Raw genomic sequence first — 21,148 nt, 5'->3', positions numbered from 1 at the left:
GTGTGTGTGTGCTGCTCGCCTCTCAGATGAATGACCACAGCTTGGAAAATGAGAAGGAAACATGCTACGGTCCCAGAAGGGAATTCTGGGTATGCGCAGCCAGGCCTCCAGCTCCAAAACAAAATGGCCTCAGTGATTAAAAGACCTGTCATAAGCCTGCCATAAACCTGCCATAAGCCTGTCATAACTCTTACTCTGCCTCTGCCATCCTGGAAAAGGCGTGACTCATTGAAGCAGGGAGGGGTGAAGAAAAGCATAGTACTATACAGAGGTCATGAAGTTAGGTGAGATAAGAAGATGGAGGCAGGGAGAGAGAGACAGAGAGAGAGAGAGACAGAGAGAGAGAGAGAGAGAGAGAGAGAGAGAGAGAGAGAGAGAGAGAGAGAGAGAGAGAGAGAGAGAGAGAGAGAGAGAGAGAGAGAGAGAGAGAGAGAGAGAGAGAGAGAGAGAGAGAGAGAGAGAGAGTGACAGAGAGAAAGATAGAGAATCCCATGTAAGAGAAAGATAGAAAAACAGATCCCCTGGCCTGCAGTCCCAATAGTCCCCACATAAATCCCCAAAAGTTAGACAGAAGGCAGGGATACCAAAGAGGATACTGAGTGACATTGGGCAATCTCGAATGAGTGGCCATAATCTATAATTGCATGATGGAGTATTATTAGTATTATTAGGCAGTATTATTGGGGGGGTTCGGTCATTTCGGTGGGGGTAATCGTTGAGGACTGAGGCTATACACTCAACCTCCAGGTCTTTATTCTAACACCCTGTGCGTGTGAACTCTGTGATTACCCCCGTCGAAAGATGACAACGTATACCACCGCACCCGCGGTCCCAGCAATTAGCTAGCCTGGGAAAAGAATGTTGAAACCCAACCCCCCTTACGTTCAGACCCAACAGGCTGCTAGTTGTGGGAGAATAGCGGAAGGAATTCCAACTAGAGGAAAAACACGTAAAGCGGATGGAATGACAAGAGGAAAAATAGAGACTATGATTGTTACGGTTGTCTATTTGTTTGTAGGCCTAGGCTACAACTAGCGCTATCGGAGCAGCATGCTAGGCTATAGGCCATAGGCTGTTAGGGAACAGGCTACAGGCTAACAAGGATTTTTATACATACACTCTATATAATTTTTTGGGGCATGCATTTTCAACTGTTTTCATGTGAGACCTCTTGTGAGAAAAACTTCCAATGTGTTTGCCACAAACTCCAAACCCAAATTGTTATGAACCTTGACTATTCAAAATGGCCGCCGCCGCCGACTCACCAGCTGAAGCCGTGTTTGTTGGTGGGGGTGTGTTTCTCCAGGAGGGCTGTAAGCTGTAGCAGGCAGAGCTTCTGGAGCAGGTTCATCTGCAGTACTGACTGGCAGCCGATCTGCCGCTGGGCCCAGGAGTGACTGGGCCGGTGAGAGGACTGGAAACTGGGCCAACGCAGCTTCTGAGACCTTCGGTAGAGGTGGGAGAAATATATGTTCACTAAATATATGCGTTTACCTAATATATTGCACAGCATACAGAAAAATACTGAGGGCTATCCGAAGCTATCAGAAGCACAATCAAACTTCCAAATACAAACACAAATGTATGCAAAGAATTTCATATAAATAGCAAATATGTATGTAAAATATATATGTGTAAATATATAGGTTAACATATATTAGGGAAATATACACAAAACACACTAATCATCCTCTGTAGCTCAATTGGTAGAGCATGGCGCTTGTAACGCCAGGGTAGTGGGTTCAATCCCCGAGACCACCCATACGTAAAAATGTAGTCGCTTTGGATAAAAGCGTCTGCTAAATGGCATATTATATTATATAAGCCCTAAATGAGTTGAATCAGGTAAGTTTGTCCGGGGATACAACAAAAATGGATGCTTATGGGGTACTCAAGGACTGGAGTTGGGAAGCACTGATTTAGCCTGTCTGTCAGCGGCTATGGGAGCGTATGAAACCTTCTGGAATTCTGTCTGTGGATTCCTGAGGGAATGGCTGCATCGCCGCGGAGACGGATCGGCATTCCGAGGTCCGAGGTATTCACCGCATCTCATCGCCGTGACAGCCGGTTACGTAAGGGTTAGGGTTAGGAGAGTCGTCTCAACATGTCAACTCTGTCTGTGTTTCTCCCTCCATCTAACTTGATTTCTTTCTCTTTCTGTACCTCTACCCATCTCTCTCTTTCTCTTTATTTCTGTACTTCCTTCTTCACCCCCCTCTCTCTCACCCTCTCTCTCACCCCCCTCTCACCCTTTCTCTCTCAACCCTGAATCCAAACACTTAAGAATGTAGAATTGAACTCGCCAGTCCTTCATCTTAACACACAGGACATTTCCCAAATTGGGACAATAACAATATTGGTGATATCTATAGATTGTTTAACAGAGAGGGGATTCATTAATTTATTACTGACCTGTTAGATCTGGTGAGAGAGGCTCCCACTCCGGAGTCCCTCCTCTCCCTCATGGATTCTTCCCCCTCTCCTTCTTCCTCATCTCCTTCTTCCCCCTGTCCTTCTCCCAGAGGGTTGCCCGTGCTGTCCTGGTCGCTCCCGTTGTCCGTCTCCTCCAGCCGGTTCTGCAAAGGTGAGGACGGACACGGAGACGCGGAATCCAACGCTGAATCCGAATCCCCCTCTTCTTCTTCTTCTTCGTCTTCTTCTCCGGCTGCCACCCTGTCCGTCCAGGCGTTGACGAATCGCTGCAGGCCGCTGACGCGTTCCAGCACCTCCTCCAACTTAGGCCCCTCCCCTTCTTCGTCGTCATCGTCGTCTTCCTCGCCTTGATAGGCCACGGTGGGCACGTTGTCGTAGAAACTCAGGCGGCTGTCCGCCGAGCCGGTGGAGCTGCGACGCGTTTGACATCGGCTGCCGAGTAGGCGTCCGCCGGCGCCGGCAAGACACCTGTATTCGTCATTTCCACTTTGCGGTGGTTGTTTGCCATCGCCGAGCGCTTTGGGGAACGTGCCCGGTTTGTGGCCTTCGGGGAGGAAGAAGAAAATCACGCCTTCCTCCTCCTCTTCCTCTCTGTTGAGGTGACCACACTTGCTTTGGCCGCCACACTTGTGGCGGTTTTGCTCGCCCACTGTCCGGTTACTAGGCTGTTGTTGAAGTGGTTGCTGTGCGGTTTTGGGTTGGGTTGAACCAGGGGGTTGTTGTTCTCCGGGCGGCTGTAGGAACACGTTTAATGGGTCAAAACCTTCCAGGTACATCCCACCTCTCTTACTGGCCCCCGCTGCGGTGGTGTGACTTCGGGCTCGCGTCACCGGGCTAGGGGTGCTCACCGCGCTCCCGCTGCTTGCTTCGGATTGGCTGCTGCCCGTGCTTCCGGCGCTCCCCATGCTGCCGCTGCTGGTCTGCGTGGAGTAGGATACGCTCCTGTTACGGTTCAGGGTCGTGGTTTGGGTCGGGTTGAGGGTGAGGCTGGAGATGTCAACGCAGTTGAGGCGCCGTAGCTTGTCGTCGTCTAGTCCTTCTTTGATGACTGGCCCGCTGATCTCCAGTTTGGAAGGCCTTCCCCCGATGCCGTTCTTCTTCTTGCTATTGGACGTGGCGCTCCTCAGTCTGATGCTCTCCATGCGTTTGAGGAAACTCTTGGCCCGTGAGCGTGTGCTCTTCCCTCTTCCTTCTGTCCCTCCTGTTTCCACAATTCCACCAGGCTTGCCCTCGAAGGAGAAGCGCCCTAGCGTCGTCTCCAATGGTGAGTGCGGAGGCCCCCCGTCAGAGAACGAGTCCTCGTTGGCACCGCACGACCCGCCCGTGCCCGAGGAGGAGCACATGCTGGCCATCGAGCTGGCGCGGGTGGCGCCCGTCGCTGGGGTGGCATCGCTAGATGTGGCACCATTGACTTTCCCTCCCTCTCCCCCGCTCCCGCTGCTGTGAAGCGAGGCCACCTCGGGCTGCTCGCTGAGATCCGTCAGCACGCTCTCGGAGCTCAGGCCCTCGCGGAGCTGCCCTTGACCGGCTGAAGGTCTCTGGTCCTGGGGGAAGGGCGGCTGGTTGTCCCCAGGGAGGAAGAAGACATCCAGCTCCTCCAGGCGAGACCAGCGCTTGCTGTCCCGCTGGAAGGTCCAAAGGCCACTGATGGCGCATGGCTCTTCCTCGTCTGAATCCTCACTCTGGAGTAGAGAGAGAGAGAGAAGACAGAGAGAGGGGGTTGGGGGCAGGTTAGTGTTTTTCGTCATGAATCTTGTACTGGAGGCAGCTCTGCAGAGTGGTCACTAGCTGGCACAACCACAAAGTAATACAATCTGGTTTTAAACCTAACCCTAACCTTAACCTTAACCTTAACCACACTGCTAACCCTAATGCCTAACCCTAACCTTAAATTAAGCCAAAAAAATGAATTTTTACAATATAGCCCATCTACTGGAAATCGCTCAGTTCTGCCTCTAAGGCAAGATTCATGTCAATAAACGTCAACCCGCGGGAGACACTTTATTACTATAAGATTACAATTTAAGTAAAAATACGTTATATTTTCAAGATTTTCCTTCTCTGTTTCAGTTCTGTGAACAACTTTTTAACATGAAATCTCTTTCTAAAAGGTGAATGGCCATGCAGTCAAATGAGCTGCCCTGTATTCTGTCCAGTCCAGATGACCTTGTGTGTGTCCCTACTGGCACCCTATTCCCTATGTAGTGCACTACTAATGACCAGGGCCCATAGAGCTCTGATCAAAAGTAGTGCACTAAATATGGAAACGGTTGCCGTTTGGGACACAATCTTTGTGTGAGAGCAGCAGGGATATTCACAGACAGCAGATCTGTAGACATTCCTCAACTCCCTTCCCGACCGCTGGGACATTTCACAGAGATAAGATTCACACACAGCTGGTTAATGGTTGTTATTGCGTTGGAACTTATCCCTGACCGTGAAAACGACAACAGAGTCTCTCTATCTTTCTCTCTCTCGCACACACGCGCGCACACAAACACACGCACGCACACACAGGTCCCGAGAGGACTCCAGGAAATTCCACCCCGATCCGAGAAGTTCACACGCCAGCCGGCCAGGCTAGGGTCAAACCCCTTCCCCCACACACACGGCGCACATGCAGGCACGCACAAACACCCCCCGGGTGTGAAACAGAGGTGTTACTGCTCTGTCATCCCCACAGGGCCAGTCTGCCCCCCTAATTCAGGAAAGTGAAACTGCCTGCCAAGGGGACCAGGGAGGGGCGCGGGAGCCTCCAGACTTCACTGGTGCCTACTTCAGACTTCACGGTGGCTGTGAGCGGTGGGGACAAAAGTCCATAAAATAAAACCCTGGGTCCTCCTTTTACGACCCTGCTCTCCACTCACCATGACACACACACACACACAGCCCTTTCTCACTTTAGCTTTGATCATGACGGCCAGAAACTCATTCTGTCTGATATACTGTGACGTCATGACGACCATAGTGGGGGCGTTTGACTTTTGAGCTCAATAGCAACAATGTCAACACCTAGAACTATCTAGATGGTCAACCTTATCTTCAGCGGCATTCATTGACTCCTGCAGCTGTGGGTGTTTTGACACGTCAAAACAACGTCATATCTCTGATTTCAACAACTATGGGGAAGAGACATGAGGAAAACACATTTCAAAAAAGAGGGAGAGATATACACTTACATTTTAATCATTTAGCAGACGCTCTTATTACAATTAGGGTTAAATGCCTTGCTCACGGGCACATCGGCAGATGTTTCACCTAGTCAGCTTGGGGATTCGAACCAGCAACCTTTCGCTCTTAACCACTAGGCTACCTGCTTTCCTCTATACACAGAGTAGGAAATGAAGTCACTGAGCTGCTATGCTGACCAGGGGGGTTAACAACTGTCAGTCTGAAGAGATTAAATAGCTCCTTTGACCCTTCTCTGTTGACTCCTTGATGAAAGGTGACACAGCGAGGGTCATCCCATTGAATACCAGCTCGCACACACGTACACACGCGCACACACACACACACACACACACATGGATCAAGGAACTAGATTGTTTAAGATTTTAGGTAATTACAGAATGGAGGTTGATGGGAGAAGGATCTTGACAAACAACTAAACTCCTTAGTGTCCTGGTGGGTTAGTTTGAGTTAGTTTGGGGTAGTTTGATTTAGTTTGGGGTGGTTTGGTTTAGTTTGGGGTAGTTTGGGGTAGTTTGATTTAGTTTGGGGTAGTTTGGGTAGTTTGATTTAGTTTGGGATAGTTTGGATTAGTTTGCAGTGGTTCTGGGAATCATGGCCAATAGCTTACTTGTTTTTCATTTAACAAATGAAACCAGAGGGAGAGAAATGAGAAATGCAAGCTTCCAGGAATCGTGCTACGTAGAAAGATACATTTTCACACACACACTCACACACACACACACACACACACACACACAGTCTTACGCAGCTAACCTTGTGGGGACATACAATTCAGTCCCATTCAAAATCCTATTAACCCTAACCCTAACCTTAACCCAAAAAGCTAACCTTAACCCTAACCCTAAACCTAAACGTAGCTCCTAACCCTAACCCTAAACCTAATTCTAACCCTAACACTAATTCTAACCTTAACCCTAAACCCCTAGATAAAGCATTTGACCCCAGTTGGTGAAATTTCTCTTGGTTTACTATTCTTGTGGGGACTTCTGGTCCCACAAGTATAGTTAAACACGTCCACACACACACACACACACACACAAACAGCAAAAAAAGACATGACTTCAGCGACATACTATTCCCTTTTATGGACAATGATATGAGGAAGTGTGTGTGTGTGCTGTGTGTGTGTATGTCTGTATATGTGTGTGTGTTCAGGATCAGGCCTGAGGAAGGAGGGCTGGCCGCGTGAACAGCAAGCCCTTCATTTGGACATAAAAGCTATCTTTCCTCGCCTTGGGCACTTCACAAAGGGCTTGATAAGAAGACAGGTGCCTTTTCATTAACAGAGAAGAGAAGAGAGAGAGACTGTCACACCCCAGGCTACAAGGAGGCCGGAGTTGGAGGAGAGGAAGGAAAAACTAAACTGGGTTCGGAAAAGTTGTGAAGAAGTAGGGGATTTTTGGGTGTGAAAGGGTGAAAGAGGAGGGTGGAAGAGGAGGGTGGAAGAGCAGGGTGGAAGAGCAGGGTGGAATAGGAGGTTGGAAGATGAGGGTGGAAGGGGAGGGTGGAAGAGGAGGGTGGAAGAGGATGGTGGAACTTACTCTCTTTCTCTGTGGGGAGATCTCCAGTCTCATCAGGGCACACTTGTTGAGGGTGTTCAGTCTCCTGTAAATAGATACAGATACACAATCAGATACATAAACACACACACACACACACAGAGGAGTCCTAGCAAAACACCCAACAACAAGCCTTTGACCTAGACAAACCCCAGAGAGAGAAAAGACAGGAAGAGAGGAAAGAGAGAGAGGAAGAGAGAGAGAGAGAGAGAGAGAGAGAGAGAGAGAGAGAGAGAGAGAGAGAGAGAGAGAGAGAGAGAGAGAGAGAGAGAGAGAGAGAGAGAGAGAGAGAGAGAGAGAGAGAGAGAGAGAGAGAGAGAGAGAAAGAGAGAGAGAAAGAGAGAGAGAGAGAGCGGCCGGGGATCAGCTAATGAGGCGCTGAAGGATAAGCCGGGATAAGAGGGGAAGAAGAGAAGGAATGAAAGAGAGAAATCAGCTAGAGTGGCGACGAAAAAAACGACAAAGGGGGAGGGAGGGAGTTTATCCCCCTGGACACCTGGCGAGGGGGTGGGGGCTAGTATCAGTATTAGTAGTAGTAGTAGTAGTGTGTGTGTGTGTGTGTGTGTGTGTGTGTGTGTGTTCTCTCCCCTCTGGAGAGCTCTGAGAGCAGATCATGTGACAATGGAGGGAGGAAGGGTTTGAGAAAGGGAGGGAGAGAGGGAGGGAGGGAGAGAGGGAGAGAGAGAGAGAGAGAGAGAGAGAGAGAGAGAGAGAGAGAGAGAGAGAGAGAGAGAGAGAGAGAGAGAGAGAGGGAGGGAGGGAGGGAGGGAGGGAGGGAGGGAGAGAGAGAGAGAGGGAGGGAGGGAGGGAGGGAGGGAGGGAGAGGGAGAGGGATGGTTGGAGAGAGAGGGATTGAGGAAAGGGTTGAGAGGCTGGAATGGAGAGATTACTTCCAGATTTATGTCAGACCTAGGACACCTGCTGCTGGGGTTCTGAAGCCCTGCTTCAACACACTATTTCCTATTTAGTACACTACTTTTGACCAGGACCCATATTCTGGTCAAAAGTAGTGCACTATACATGGACTAGGGTGCCATTTGGGATGTAACCTAGATCAACTGGAAAAGTCCACTCATTCCTGGTAAATCTAATAGATGCACTTTGAACAACTGTATTTAAATGTATTGAAATTACTTCACCGGTCCAAGGAGTCAACTGTTCAGTAACAGAGGAGGCTGGTGAGTGGAGGACGGCTCATAATAATGGCTGAAATGGAGTAAATGGAATGGTATACTTTTAGCCCGTCCTCCAATGGCGAACATGCATAAAGATGGCAGAATTCAGAGATGACGTCATTGTTTTAGCACTATCCACTGAATGTTTAATGTGCCACTAAATTAGCACAAAAATACTTTTTCTGTTTTTCAAATTGCAGGCGTCTTGAAGCTAAAATTGGGATAATGTATACTTTGCCAATGACCATACAAAAAAAGAGTAACGGAGAGCGATGTACAACAGGCAAACCTAGCAAAACGAAGAATTTGTGGTAATGCATGGGGGCCGCCATCTTTATTCACCTCTGCTATTAAAAGTGCCACCAGCCACCACTGTACTGTTATCACAGGAGCTTTACCACTGACATTGCATTATATAATATGATCTATAGCCCTTTGAATGTTCCCCACAAACCCCTTAGGCCTAGAAGCCACCCAGGTGTGGTGAAAGGAGGGAATGTTCTAGATGTATTTTCTTTAAAAAACGACAACAAGAACATAGCGTGACCGTGGAGCCGGAGCGAGGGAGGGAATGTGGAGCGATAAGACAGAGAGATGGAGAGAACAGGACAACGATACGAAACGTCTCTAATGGGAAAGAAGTAAACATTCACAGCCCCCACAGTGCATGTAGCACAGAGAGAGAGAGAGGGGACGTGTGGAAAAAGTGACGAGATAAAAGCATAATGAAAGAGAGAGAGGGGAGTACAGAGAGAGGCAGAGTGAAAGCAAGACAAGTGATGGATGCGGAGAGAAAGAGACAGAGAGAGATAAGAGCCAGAGAAAGCAGGAAGGAGTAAGAAGAGAGATAGAGAGAAAGAGACAGAGAGAGAAAAGAGAGGCTTATCGCGTTCCTCTTTCATCTCAAACTCAACCTGCGGAGCATGCCATCTTTGAAGATATACTTTCTTCACTATCTTCACTATGCCTACCTTACTGCAGTTTTGACAGAGAAGATGAAGAGATAGAGAAATTTAGAGAATGGAAAGAATAAATATACAATGGAACATAAATTGGGTGAAGGTTGAGAAAGAGAGGAGGGAGGACATAGAGAGGTGAGGAGGGAAGAGAGAGGAGGGGAGGGAAGAGAGAGGTGAGGAGGACATAGAGAGGTGAGGAGGGAAGAGAGAGGCAGGAGACCTAGAAGAAAGCTCTACAGGTTCAGTTGTTCACTTCTGGAGACAGATGAAGAAAAAGAGAGGAGGAGGAGAAGTCTGACCTGCACAGAGCCTCGATGGCATCTCGGTCCAGGAAGTCATGGTCCCTGGTCACAGACACAATCTCAATGGGGAACAAGCCATCTGAAACCGAGAGATAGAGAGAAAGAGAGAGAGAGAGAGAGAGAGAGAGAGAGAGAGAGAGAGAGAGAGAGAGAGAGAGAGAGAGAGAGAGAGAGAGAGAGAGAGAGAGAGAGAGAGAGAGAGAGAGAGAGAGAGAGAGAGAGAGAGTGTAATGTTTAATAAATGTTTTTTACTGTTTATTTCACTTTTATTTCATCCCACACACAACCCACACACATCCCACACACACCACAATGAAAAGCTAAGAGGAAGTGCCGTCTTAGCCGGCCAAACAAACACAGCTGTACCATTCAGACCTGGGCAGCAGGGGGGTGAGTGTGTGGCGGGGGTCGACAGGGGAATGACAATAGGTACTCCCCCATTAAAGGAGTCCTCTGCTTACCTCTCTCTCTTCTCTATATCACTCTATTAAAGGGGCAATCTGGGATTCAAACTCACTCTATTAAGAAGTCACTGGGTCTGTGTCCCAAATAGAACCCTTTTTAGTGCAATACTTTCGACCAGGGCCCAAAGGGAAAAGGGTGCCATTTGGGACGCAGACTTGGACCCCCATTGATGTCTGCTAATGAAGAACTGAGTAAAGAAAACGTGTGAAAGAAAAGATGGATAGATCAATTATAAGGGTATGTATTGGATGAAGACAATAATGCAATGATGACCTAGCCCTAGTGAGGGTATCCTACAGCTCCTAGCCTCCTATCAACCTGGTCTGTGTCCCAAATCACACCCTATTCCCTTTATAGTGCACTACTTTTAACCAGAAACCTATGGCCCCTGGTTAAAAGTAGTGTGCCATTTTGGACGCAAGCCTAAGGGTCAAAGGTGATAAGAAAACGGCAGCTTTTCTATTCACCTTTCACATACTGTACTGTGACAGTACTATCTGTCTGCCTTATCTACTGTGGGGCAGGAGTCCTTTACAGCCAGAGACAATAGAACAGAGAATGTCCTGGGATAATAGACTGGGGGGAATGTGTCGCGTGTAAGGCAGGAGTTCTGTACTGAGTGCGGAATCATCAGTGTGACCTGGTATGAGTCAGCATAGCTCATCACAAAGCTGTCGGATGGACGGTTTGGCGTGTGTGTTGGTGTGTGTGTACCTCTCTTTGTATGTGTGTGTGTGCCTCTGTGTGTGTGTGTGTGTGGTGCCTCTGCGTGTGTGTGTGTGTGTGCTTCTCTGTGTGTGTGTGTCGGCTGTCACACACAACCTTAATCACCTGTCCAAAAACATGGCGAACATCCCAGTCTCTTGGCAACTAGCATACCTAGCACGGTTCAATGGCAACAACTAATGGACTGTTGACAAAGCTAGTTTTATCATGCTTTAAGGTCCCTTGGATTACATAAAAGGCTATGCTCTGTGCAGGCACGTTTTTAGGTTACGTATGAGAATACCTTTTGGCTTTAGGGTTTTGGCAATTGTTTCACTTGTGTGTCTGCAACATTGAGGTTCACTGAGGCAAAACAAAAAACACACCGCTGGCCCCTCAGGAATGTGTGTGTGTGTGTGTGTGTGTGTGTGTGTGTGTGTGTGTGTGTGTATTTCTGCATAAGCAAGGCAACTTGGTGGGCAGGGGTGAATTAGCACTTAAAATGATAAAAGGATTGGAGTACCATTGAGACTGCAGGACAGAGGACAGGAAAAGAGGAGTCTTGCGTGCCATTGGATTGCTCTAAAGGCTATAGAATGTCCTTGCATTCAGCTATAGTTCAATAAAAATACCGACTTAGAGAGGATGTCAACAGAACAGCCTATCTTGTGTTTGCCCATTAAAATTAGCATAGCGAGTTAATTTGTTCAAATTAACTTTTGAGGTTCAACATTTTAGGTCACGACAGTCTGTCACATAGAGTTAGTCTGAAAACGGACGGGGCGACAGACTGGAAGAAAATAAAGGGTGGGTTCTCTCTCTCTCTCTCTCTCTCTCTCTCTCTCTCTCTCTCTCACTCCTTCTCTAAAATCAACCATGACTTCATCAGATGGCAAGATATGAACTGTGTAACGTTAATTTGGCCTGATATTTGGTAAGAAAACAACTATCCCAAAGTTCACATGTGACCTAGAAAATCTAATAACACCAGGATTTCACTGTTACTGTGACATTTTCACACGGTCTGTGGGAAAAGGGACATTGGCAAAAAATCTGAAAGCTCAGGCCAGCGATGATGCTAGCTTTTCCGATTTGCCATGGTCCTTCGTTTGTCACCGGGACAGATCAGGCACAGCTGTGGACGGCTGTAGCAGGGGTTCTTAGGGGTCCTTACCTTCGTACAGCTGGGCGTACTGTGGGAAGCCGGCAGCCCGGAGCCAGGTGCACGCCTCTTTGGCCTCGATCTCTGCAAGGGAGGGAACAGAAAGACTACCTTTAGAATTTAAAATCACTCACTACACAAACACTCAAAACCATCACATTTCAGTCCTCAAAACCATCACATTTCAGTCCTCAAAACCATCACATTTCAGTCCTCAAAACCATCTCATTTCAGTCCTCGCATATAAATCAAATCAAAGTTTATTGGTTGCGTACACGGTTTAGCAGATGTTATAGCGGGTGCAGAGAAATGCTTGTGTTACCGGCTCCTAACAGCGGCTCAGAAATGTATCAGCTGATATATAATAACACCTGCAGTAGAAGCATGAATGGCTGTCAGGGGTTTTTCAGTGGTCAAAATGGGACCCAAAGTCTTTCAACACAGTTCAGTCTGACACAAACCTCTTGACCCTCTTAGTCTCGGTCACTACCCTCTCACATGCTTCCAAAGCCCTCATAGCTGTAGTTCACACCAACCGTGTCAGTCGCTGACGCGCAATGTGTGTGTACGTGTTACCACTGCGACCTAAGCTTCCAGTAAGTGTCGCGGTGAAACTTTTCTTCCGGGTCACTTTAGCGTTGTCGCAACGTTTCCCAACCAACGTTTCCCTGAGAAGACTTGTCTTGTAACCCTTTAGTGTTTTTTGAGTTGTGGTGTTACATTTGGTATGGAGCCGCTAAGTGCCGTCGATGGCTGTCGGGGTGGGTGCCGTTGTGTGTCTGGAGGGGAGACAGACTGCCCCATTAACAGTAATAAGCCCCTTTAGATACCACATGCCAAATGGTCACCCTTGCCCCACCCTCCACCATGTTGACTCCAGCAGCCACACCCCTCAGTGTACTTCACACACAAAACAGAATCAGTGGCACCGACCCTTAAAAAAACACCTTCAGTAAAATGACCGCAACTGCAACCGTCCCCCCCTCAACAATATCTGCTGCTATCGTATTTTCGATCTATACAATCAGTCTTCACAATTGTAGACTAATGTTTCTTTCTTTCTTTCTTTATTTTCCTTTCTTTCTTTCCTCACAGGTTAATGGATGTGTTTTGTGTCCCGGAGCATGATTGGGGTAGTAATTGCAGCCATTGGAGAAAATCGGATGGTTTCATCTTTAGAATGCGAGTAGTAGTGGTGGTTCCACCTCATTTAGACCCAGATTACAGACAGGATCTTCTGTTCTAACTTTGGAACAGGGGGAGAGACGAGAAAGGAGGGGAAAATAGATGCAAGAGAGGAGAAGAGGTCATTTTCTCCTAAAGGGGGTTAGACTGGAGGGAGAAACAAACAGAAAGGTAGGAAGAGATACAGTAGAAAGAAACAACTTATACATCAGAAAGGACAAAAGTAACTGCTGTGGTAGGATAGTTATGGGGGATCCTCAAGTGAGACAAAGAGAGAGAGAAACAGAGAGAGAGAAACAGAGGGAGAGAGAAACAGAGAGAGAGAGAAATAGAGGGAGAGAGAAACAGAGGGAAAGAGAAACAGAGGGAGAGAGAAACAGTGGGAGAGAGAAACAGAGAGAGAGAAACAGAGAGAAACACAGAGAGAAACAGAGAGAGAAACAGAGAGAAACACAGAGAGAGAAACAGAGAGAGAAACAGAGAGAGAAACAGAGAGAGAGAAACAGAGAGAGAGAAACAGAGAGAGAGATACAGGGAGAGAGAAACATAGATAGAAACAGAGGGAGAGAGAAAGAGAGAGAGAAACAGAGAGAGAGAGAAAGAGAGAGAAAGAGAGAGAAACAGAGAGAGAGAGAAAGAGAGAGATAAACGAAAAAACAGAGGGAAAAAGAGAGTGGGTCAGACAGAGAGAGAGAGAGAGAGACAGACAGACAGACAGAGAGAGAGAGAGAGAGAGAGAGAGAGAGAGAGAGAGAGAGAGAGAGAGAGAGAGAGAGAGAGAGAGAGAGAGAGAGAGAGAGAGAGGCCCTTGCAGCTGACTAAGACCAGGCTGAGACACTATAGCCCTTCAGTATTACGAGGCATTTACATACCAACAAGAAGCCTAGACGGCAGACACTAGAACACTAGACAGGCTGCCGGCAAAAAGGTGTGACGCGACCAACACACAGGGTCTCCCCCCCACTCTCACAGTGGCCAGGAACTCCCCTACAACCACCGCCACCATAGTGTCATGTAACCAAATAACTAATTAATGACTGTGTTTCACAACTCTTGTTTGGTTCCAGAAGACTAGTCTAGTTTTCGCAGTGAATTCCAACATGGCCGAATCTTGGAAGCTGGGAAGCTTGTAATTTGGGCTGGTATTTATGGAAGGTTGGGAACCCCGAAGGAACATAGGCAACTCAGAGTAATTACAGCAGCATTCTTGGATACAGAGACCAACATAAGGTTTCCTGTGTGTGTGAGTGTGTGTTTGCGGCAATAGTACTGCTTGTCCATTTTGAGACGCAGTAGCCACTTTTACATCTAACATACTATGTTTGGTGCAGTATTTCTCAATGGAAACACGACCATGAAAATGAGTCGTCTCTCGTTGAACAACAACAAAGACTTTACTGAAAAATCCCTACTGTTGACCAGTCACTGACAAAGGGGCGCAGACTTCGGCTACCGACTTCGGCTACTGACTTTCGCTTGCCTCAAGAAAAAAATGGCGTGTGCCCGAACAACCGAAAAATCTCTTACCGAAGTCCAAAACGAACTAAAACGTAACAAAACGTCGTCATAATATGTGCACGAATTCTTCTGAACTGTTTCTGCTGGGAAGTATGCGGACGCCTTTCCCCAACCAACCCTCCAATAGGGAGTAGGGGGAGGAGTAGAGGACAACATTTCTGTGCTGAAGGTTTTTGGAGGCACAACACATGCACACACAAATGACACCCCACAATGCATTGCAGTTAACCTCCGACCCTGCCATCCATCTTTCCTCACCCTTGACCTTTGCACAGCGACATCACCTGGCCTTTGTGACATAACCCGCAGCCCAAAAAAACAACAACGCCTGTTGGCATAAACAAAAATGAACAAGGTTCTGTATCACTGACTGGACCTCCGTTCAACAACACAAACAAGAACATATTTCTTTTTAATCGTCTTTTTCTTTTGTCGTTTCCACTCAGAGGGTATTGGTTCAATGAGGAAGACACATTTCAGTTGTTCAACCCTTTCCCTTTCCTTTCCAGTGGAGAGTTACACACACACACACACACACACACACCATAAAATCTTCACCATAACTAGTGATTAGACCCAGTCCTACACACCACTGTGACTAGCAACAATAGAAACTATTTCTGCCTCCCAAACATACACTACTTGCATCACGATAATAGGATGATAGAATCCGCCCATTCTGTAGACAGAATAGAACACTCCCACTCCCAAGCACGCACACAAACACACCCACACGCATGCACACACATGCACACACACACACACACACACACCGCACACACACACACACACATACACACACGGTTAGTGCTATAGAGACATTTGAGAGCTGGCGGGTGGGTCCCCTCTCTGCCCTAGCTAGCCATCCCTCAATCCGCCCGTCTGTCTGTCTCTCTCTCCAGCCAGACAACGTCCCTCAGACATCCTGTGTGGCCCTTGGCGCGGCCCAAATTCAGCCAGGGGCCCGGGGATCACATCGCCCATCCAGCTGGGGAGGGAGAGGGTGTGCGTGTGATTGGGGCGCAGCAGAGTAAGGCCAGATGGGCTTTGGTGGTTAAGAGGAAGCAGGATTCCAGGAGAAGTGGAACCAACCAACCAACATTCCAATCAACCAACTTTCCAACCAACATTCCAACCAACCAACCAACTTCCAACCAACATTCCAACCAACATTCCAACCAACTAACCAACATTCCAAACAACCAACCAACATTCCAACATTCCAACCAAGTATTAGCTAAACATACATCGTCCCTCACACAGTATAGCACCTCTTATGTCAATTCCAGACCTCAAGGGTGGCAGTTAGCCTAGCGGTTAAGAGTGTTGGGACAGTAACCGAAAGGTTCGAATCCCCTCTCCGACTAGGTGAAAAATATACCGATGTGCTCTTGAGCAAGGGAGTTAACCCTAATTGCTCCTGTAAGTCTCTCTGGATAAGAGCATCTGCTACATAACTAAAATGTAATGTCAAATAATAATAATAATAATAATAATGTCAAATTAACAAACGTACAGAAAGACCTGTGTGAAAATGTAATGTATATGTAAAATGTTTAAAGCCCAGGGACAATATTCATAAAGCACCTCTTAGTAGGAGTGCTGATCTAGGATCAGTTTTGCTTTTTATATTGTAGCGAATATAATTATATCGACAGAGGGAACCTGGTCCTAGATCAGCACTTTTACTCTGAGTCTTCATGAATACAGGCCCTGAAGTACTGTTGGTTTTCAAACTTCCCCTTTAACTATCCCTGGGTTAGCTTTTTCCCTATATTTAACCGTGCGGTGGAGGACACAATCACTTGAAGTGCGTGTTTGTGTTGAACACGTTATCTGGCTGGGAACAAAAGGAGGCGTGCCGTGTTGCACGCTAGCTCACGGTCACCGTCGCGCCTCTGGGCTCACTTCCTGTGAGGCAAGCAGGAAGGGGAAGTGATGTAGTTCCCTGGCAAAGGATCAGGGTGGATGGTGTGTGTGGACGGCAGAGGACAGAACAGAACACACCCGTCCTGCCAGAGATGCGTGTGTGTGTGTATGTGTGTGTGTATGTGTGTGTGTGTGTGTGTGTGTGTGTGTGTGTGTGTGTGTGTGTGTGTGTGTGTGTGTGTGTGTGTGTATGTGTGTGTATGTGTGTGTGTGTGTGTTCTTTGGGTTTGGGTAGAACACTGTCTGTACATCAACAGAGAAACTGACACAAGACAAAAAACTAACTCCTGCCTCCTCAGGAACTTCAGGCTATAATGCCATAGCCAAAATAATGTGTGTGAGTGTTGCACAGAAAACAATGACTTGTGTAAAGGTTGACTGAGAGGTCAAACACTAAATGGAGCCCTACATGGTGACTGGCAGAGAGAGAGAGAGAGAGAGAGAGAGAGAGAGAGAGAGAGAGAGAGAGAGAGAGAGAGAGAGAGAGAGAGAGAGATGCATGACAGTCAGACTGGTCCAAGAAGACCCAACACTAACAGAGATTTCAGATGCTGCTGCTTCACGGTGGTTTTTTTGTGCAGGGAACAGGGAACTGTGCTGAAGTTAAACTCTTCGGGGCCTGACCCTCTGTTCAAGCTCTCCATTGAAATGACCCTGCACCCCATGCCTCCCCCCTTTCCCCTCCCAACTCCCTCCTCCTTACTCCCCTGTTCTGTTCTTTCGATCTCTCTCTCTCTCCGCCGGTCGCCTTCCTATTCCCTCCTTTCCTGTGGCAGGAAATTCTCACAATCGGTGGCCAATATTTCCTCTTCCAGCAGAGCAGAGCAGGAGGTAGTTAGGCTTGGTTGAGCCTGCAAGCTGGGATCCTACAAGAGGATTCGTTAGCAACTATCACCCAGAATCTAGCCAATGAATTTCAAAGGACGACTTCATCACCATGGTAAACAATTTAAAGGGGAGGTGTCAAGAGTCAAGACACTGCATACAATTGTTATTGGGGGGGGTGAGATTTGGGGGTTGCTATTTAAAGTGGCAGTTAAGAGGACTAGTCGACGGCAGTCCCTACTGTCGATCCCATTGGCCTGATAACAGTGATTATCAGAGATTAAGTGGGGCCACCGACTGTGAATCTTAATCAAATCATCAGGCGATTCATTACAGACGTATTATCAAAGCAAGGCTTCAATAGGGTCTTTCACAAGGATCTGCACAGAAGCAGGTCTAGACAGGTGATATAATCAAATAAAATCAAATCAAATTGTATTTGTCACATGTGCCGAATACAACAGGTGTAGACCTTACCTAGAAAAGCTTACTTACAAGCCCTTAACTAACAATGCAGTTCAAGAAATAGAGTTAAGAAAATATTTACTAAATAAAATAAAGTCAAAAATAAAATAAAAAGTAACACAATAAAATAACAATAACGAGGCTATATACAGGGGGTACCGGTACCGAGTCAATGTGCAGGGTTACAGGTTAGTCGAGGTAATTTGTACATGTAAATGTAGGTAGGGGTAAAGTGACTATGCATAGATAATAAACAGCGAGTAGCAGCAGTGTGATTAAATGACTTTGTAATTCAGTGTGAAACTGAAGCAGCAGTCACCCCTCATAACACTGTCATAACACTGTCATAACACTGTCATAACAATGACATAACACTGTCATAACAATTACATAACAATGACATAACACTGTCATAACACTATCATAACACTGTCATAACAATGACAAAAGAGACAGACAGCTGGTGACGTTATGGCAGGGTTATGTAGTGCCTATGATGGAGGGTTCAAGTGAAGTATTACACTTCCCTGTACTGTAGAAAAGTGCACTACACTGAGTGTACAAAACATTAGGAACACCTGCTCTTTCCATGACATAGACTGACCAGGTGAATCCAGGTAAAAACTATGATCCCTTATTGATGTCACTTGTTATATCCACTTCAATCAGTGTTGATGAAGGGCAGGAGACAGGTTAAATACAGATGTTTAAGCCGTGAGACAACTGAGACATGGATTGTGTATGTGTGCCATTCAGAGGGTGAATGGGCAAGACAAAATATTTAAGTGCCTTTGAACGGGGTATGGTAGTAGGTAGTAGGTGCCAGGCGCACTGGGTTGTGTCAAGAACTGCAACACTGCTGGGTTTTTCATGCTCAACAGTTTCTCGTGTGTACCAAGAATGGCCCACCACCAAAAGGACATCCAGCCAACTTGACACAAATGTGGGAAGCATTGGAGTCAACATGGACTAGCATCCCTGTGGAACGCATTCGACACCTCGTAGAGTCCATGCCCTGACAAATTGAGGCTGTTCTCTAAGGGTGTTTTGTACACTCAGTGTATATAATAATGTATAGTCATTGTTATTATCAATAGAGACAGGCAGAGAAAGGACAACGGTGACTGATGCTAGTGACGTGCATTCAACATGACCTTAAAGCATTTGAATGGACCTTCCACAATGTTTAACACAGAATCATCTGTAATGGCAGTTCAGACATGTAATGGCAGTTCAGTTCTGACTCACAGACTGTAGGCCTGAGTTAGACGTTCACGATGAATGTAAACAGGATTCATTTGGCCAACGAATTACAGATTCTTAGTTCAACACATCTTGATGCAACTATACTGTAGCAGAAACTACGGTTAGTGGAGAAGTGATGAATTTCTGTGGATATCAAGTTTTGACATTCCTGCGTGAAGACATCTGGTGATCTGGGAGAAGGTCTGGCTGGTAGGTAAGTGAGAGTAGCACCATCTGGCTGGCTCCATAGGATACCACATGACACACACACCGACTCAGACACATGCAGACACCAATGCAGAAACACACACACACCAACGCAGACCCACACGCACACACACCAACGCAGACACACACACACATGCAACTAATGGAGGTGCCCCATGATTCTTTCCGGTCATCCAACACCAGACACATTCACACACACATGCACGAAATCACACAGACACACACACACACACACACACACACACAGACAGACACACAAACACACACACACACACAGCTGGGCCAGATGGGTCATCACAATGCCTGGTCTCTGAGGTCTCTCTGTACCTCTGGTGACAGATTTATGTTTGCTCAGGGCCCTGGTCCAGGATCAGGTGACAAGATCCAGACATCCCATACAATAAGCTTTAGAACTGACCCATGGTCAGATCATAGAACACACTGTGTTCCCGTCACCCCCTCATAACCACCCATTTAACAGATCCCAGAACAGTTTGTGATGAGAACGTCAACAACAAAGCAGGCCAAGGTCAAAACAGAGGTAGGACGGGCTGTAGAGAAACACATGGATGTATCTGTGTTCCTTCATAGAACTGACAGCAACTTGACCATATAAAAAAACGAATCAATCCGTCAGAATCAATACTCTGCCACACTTCTTGCCCTTGCCATAGAAAGAGTTTGATTTAAGCCTTTTTACTATTAATCACTCCTCCTTTTAAAGCAAAGCAGTGCGGTAAAAACAACAACAACACAGAGTTACATATGGAATAAACAAAACGTACAGTCAATAACACAATAGAAAATCTATATACAGTGTGTGCAAATGTAGTAAGTTATGGAGGTAAGGCAATAAATAGGCCATAGAGCAAAAATTATTACAATTTAGTATTAACACTGGAGTGATATATGTGCAGAAGATGATGTGCAAATAGAGATACTGGGGTGCAAATGAGCAAAATAAATAACAATGTAAATAACAATATGGGGATGAGGTAGTTGGGTGGGCTAATTACAGATGGTCTGTGTATAGGTGCAGTGATCGGTAAGCTGCTCTGACAACTGATGCTTAAAGTTGGTGAGGGAGATAAGTGTCTCCAGCTTCAGAGATTTTTGCAGTTCGTTTCAGTCATTTGCAGCAGAGAACTGGAAGGAATGTCGGCCAAAGGAGGTGTTGGCTTTGGGGATGACCAGTGAGATATACCTGCTGGAGCGCATACTACGGGTGGGTGTTGCTATGGTGACCAATGATCTAAGATAAGGTGGGGATTTGCCTAGAAGTGATTTATAGATGACCTGGAGCCAGTGGGTTTGGCGACTAATATGTAGTGAAGGCCAGCCAACGAGAGCGTACATGTCACAATGGTGGGTAGTATATGGGGCTTTGGTGACAAAACGGATGGCACTGTGATAGACTACATCGAATTTGCTGAGTAGAGTGTTGGAAGCTATTTTGTAAATGACATTACATTTACGTCATTTAGCAGACGCTCTTATCCAGAGCGACTTACAGTTAGTGAGTGCATACATGTTCATACTGGCCCCCCGTGGGAAACGAACCCACAACCCTGGCGTTGCAAGCGCCATGCTCTACCAACTGAGCTACACGGGGCCTGAAGTCAAGGATCGGTAGGATAGTCAGTTTTACGAGGGCATGTTTAGCAGCATGAGTGAAGGAGGCTTTGTTGCGAAATAGGAAGCCGATTCTAGATTTAACTTTGGATTGGAGATGCTTAATGTGAGCCTGGAAGGAGAGTTTACAGTCTAACCAGACACCTAGGTATTTGTAGTTGTCCATATA

The 21,148-nt window shown here is 46.8% G+C and overlaps 1 protein-coding gene across 2 annotated transcripts in view; it reads right to left on the bottom strand.

Annotated features, from left to right (window-relative positions):
- The window catches only part of dlc1 (DLC1 Rho GTPase activating protein), a 115,317-nt gene that overhangs the window by 12,266 nt on the left and 81,903 nt on the right, over positions 1-21,148 (bottom strand). For both annotated transcript variants that reach the window (XM_045211983.1, XM_045211984.1), the window contains 5 exons: positions 11,965-12,036; positions 9,618-9,699; positions 7,167-7,230; positions 2,413-4,115; positions 1,266-1,445 (listed from right to left, as the gene is read on the bottom strand). In XM_045211983.1, coding sequence (XP_045067918.1) covers positions 1,266-1,445; positions 2,413-4,115; positions 7,167-7,230; positions 9,618-9,699; positions 11,965-12,036 — 2,101 coding nt within the window. The remainder of the gene's footprint in view (positions 1-1,265; positions 1,446-2,412; positions 4,116-7,166; positions 7,231-9,617; positions 9,700-11,964; positions 12,037-21,148) is intronic.

The sequence above is a fragment of the Coregonus clupeaformis genome, chromosome 39 (genome assembly GCF_020615455.1).
Source record: "Coregonus clupeaformis isolate EN_2021a chromosome 39, ASM2061545v1, whole genome shotgun sequence".
In the NCBI taxonomy this organism is placed as follows: domain Eukaryota; kingdom Metazoa; phylum Chordata; class Actinopteri; order Salmoniformes; family Salmonidae; genus Coregonus; species Coregonus clupeaformis.
The sequence above is the reverse complement of the archived record's forward strand: the minus strand, read 5'-3'. Positions and strand labels throughout refer to the sequence as shown.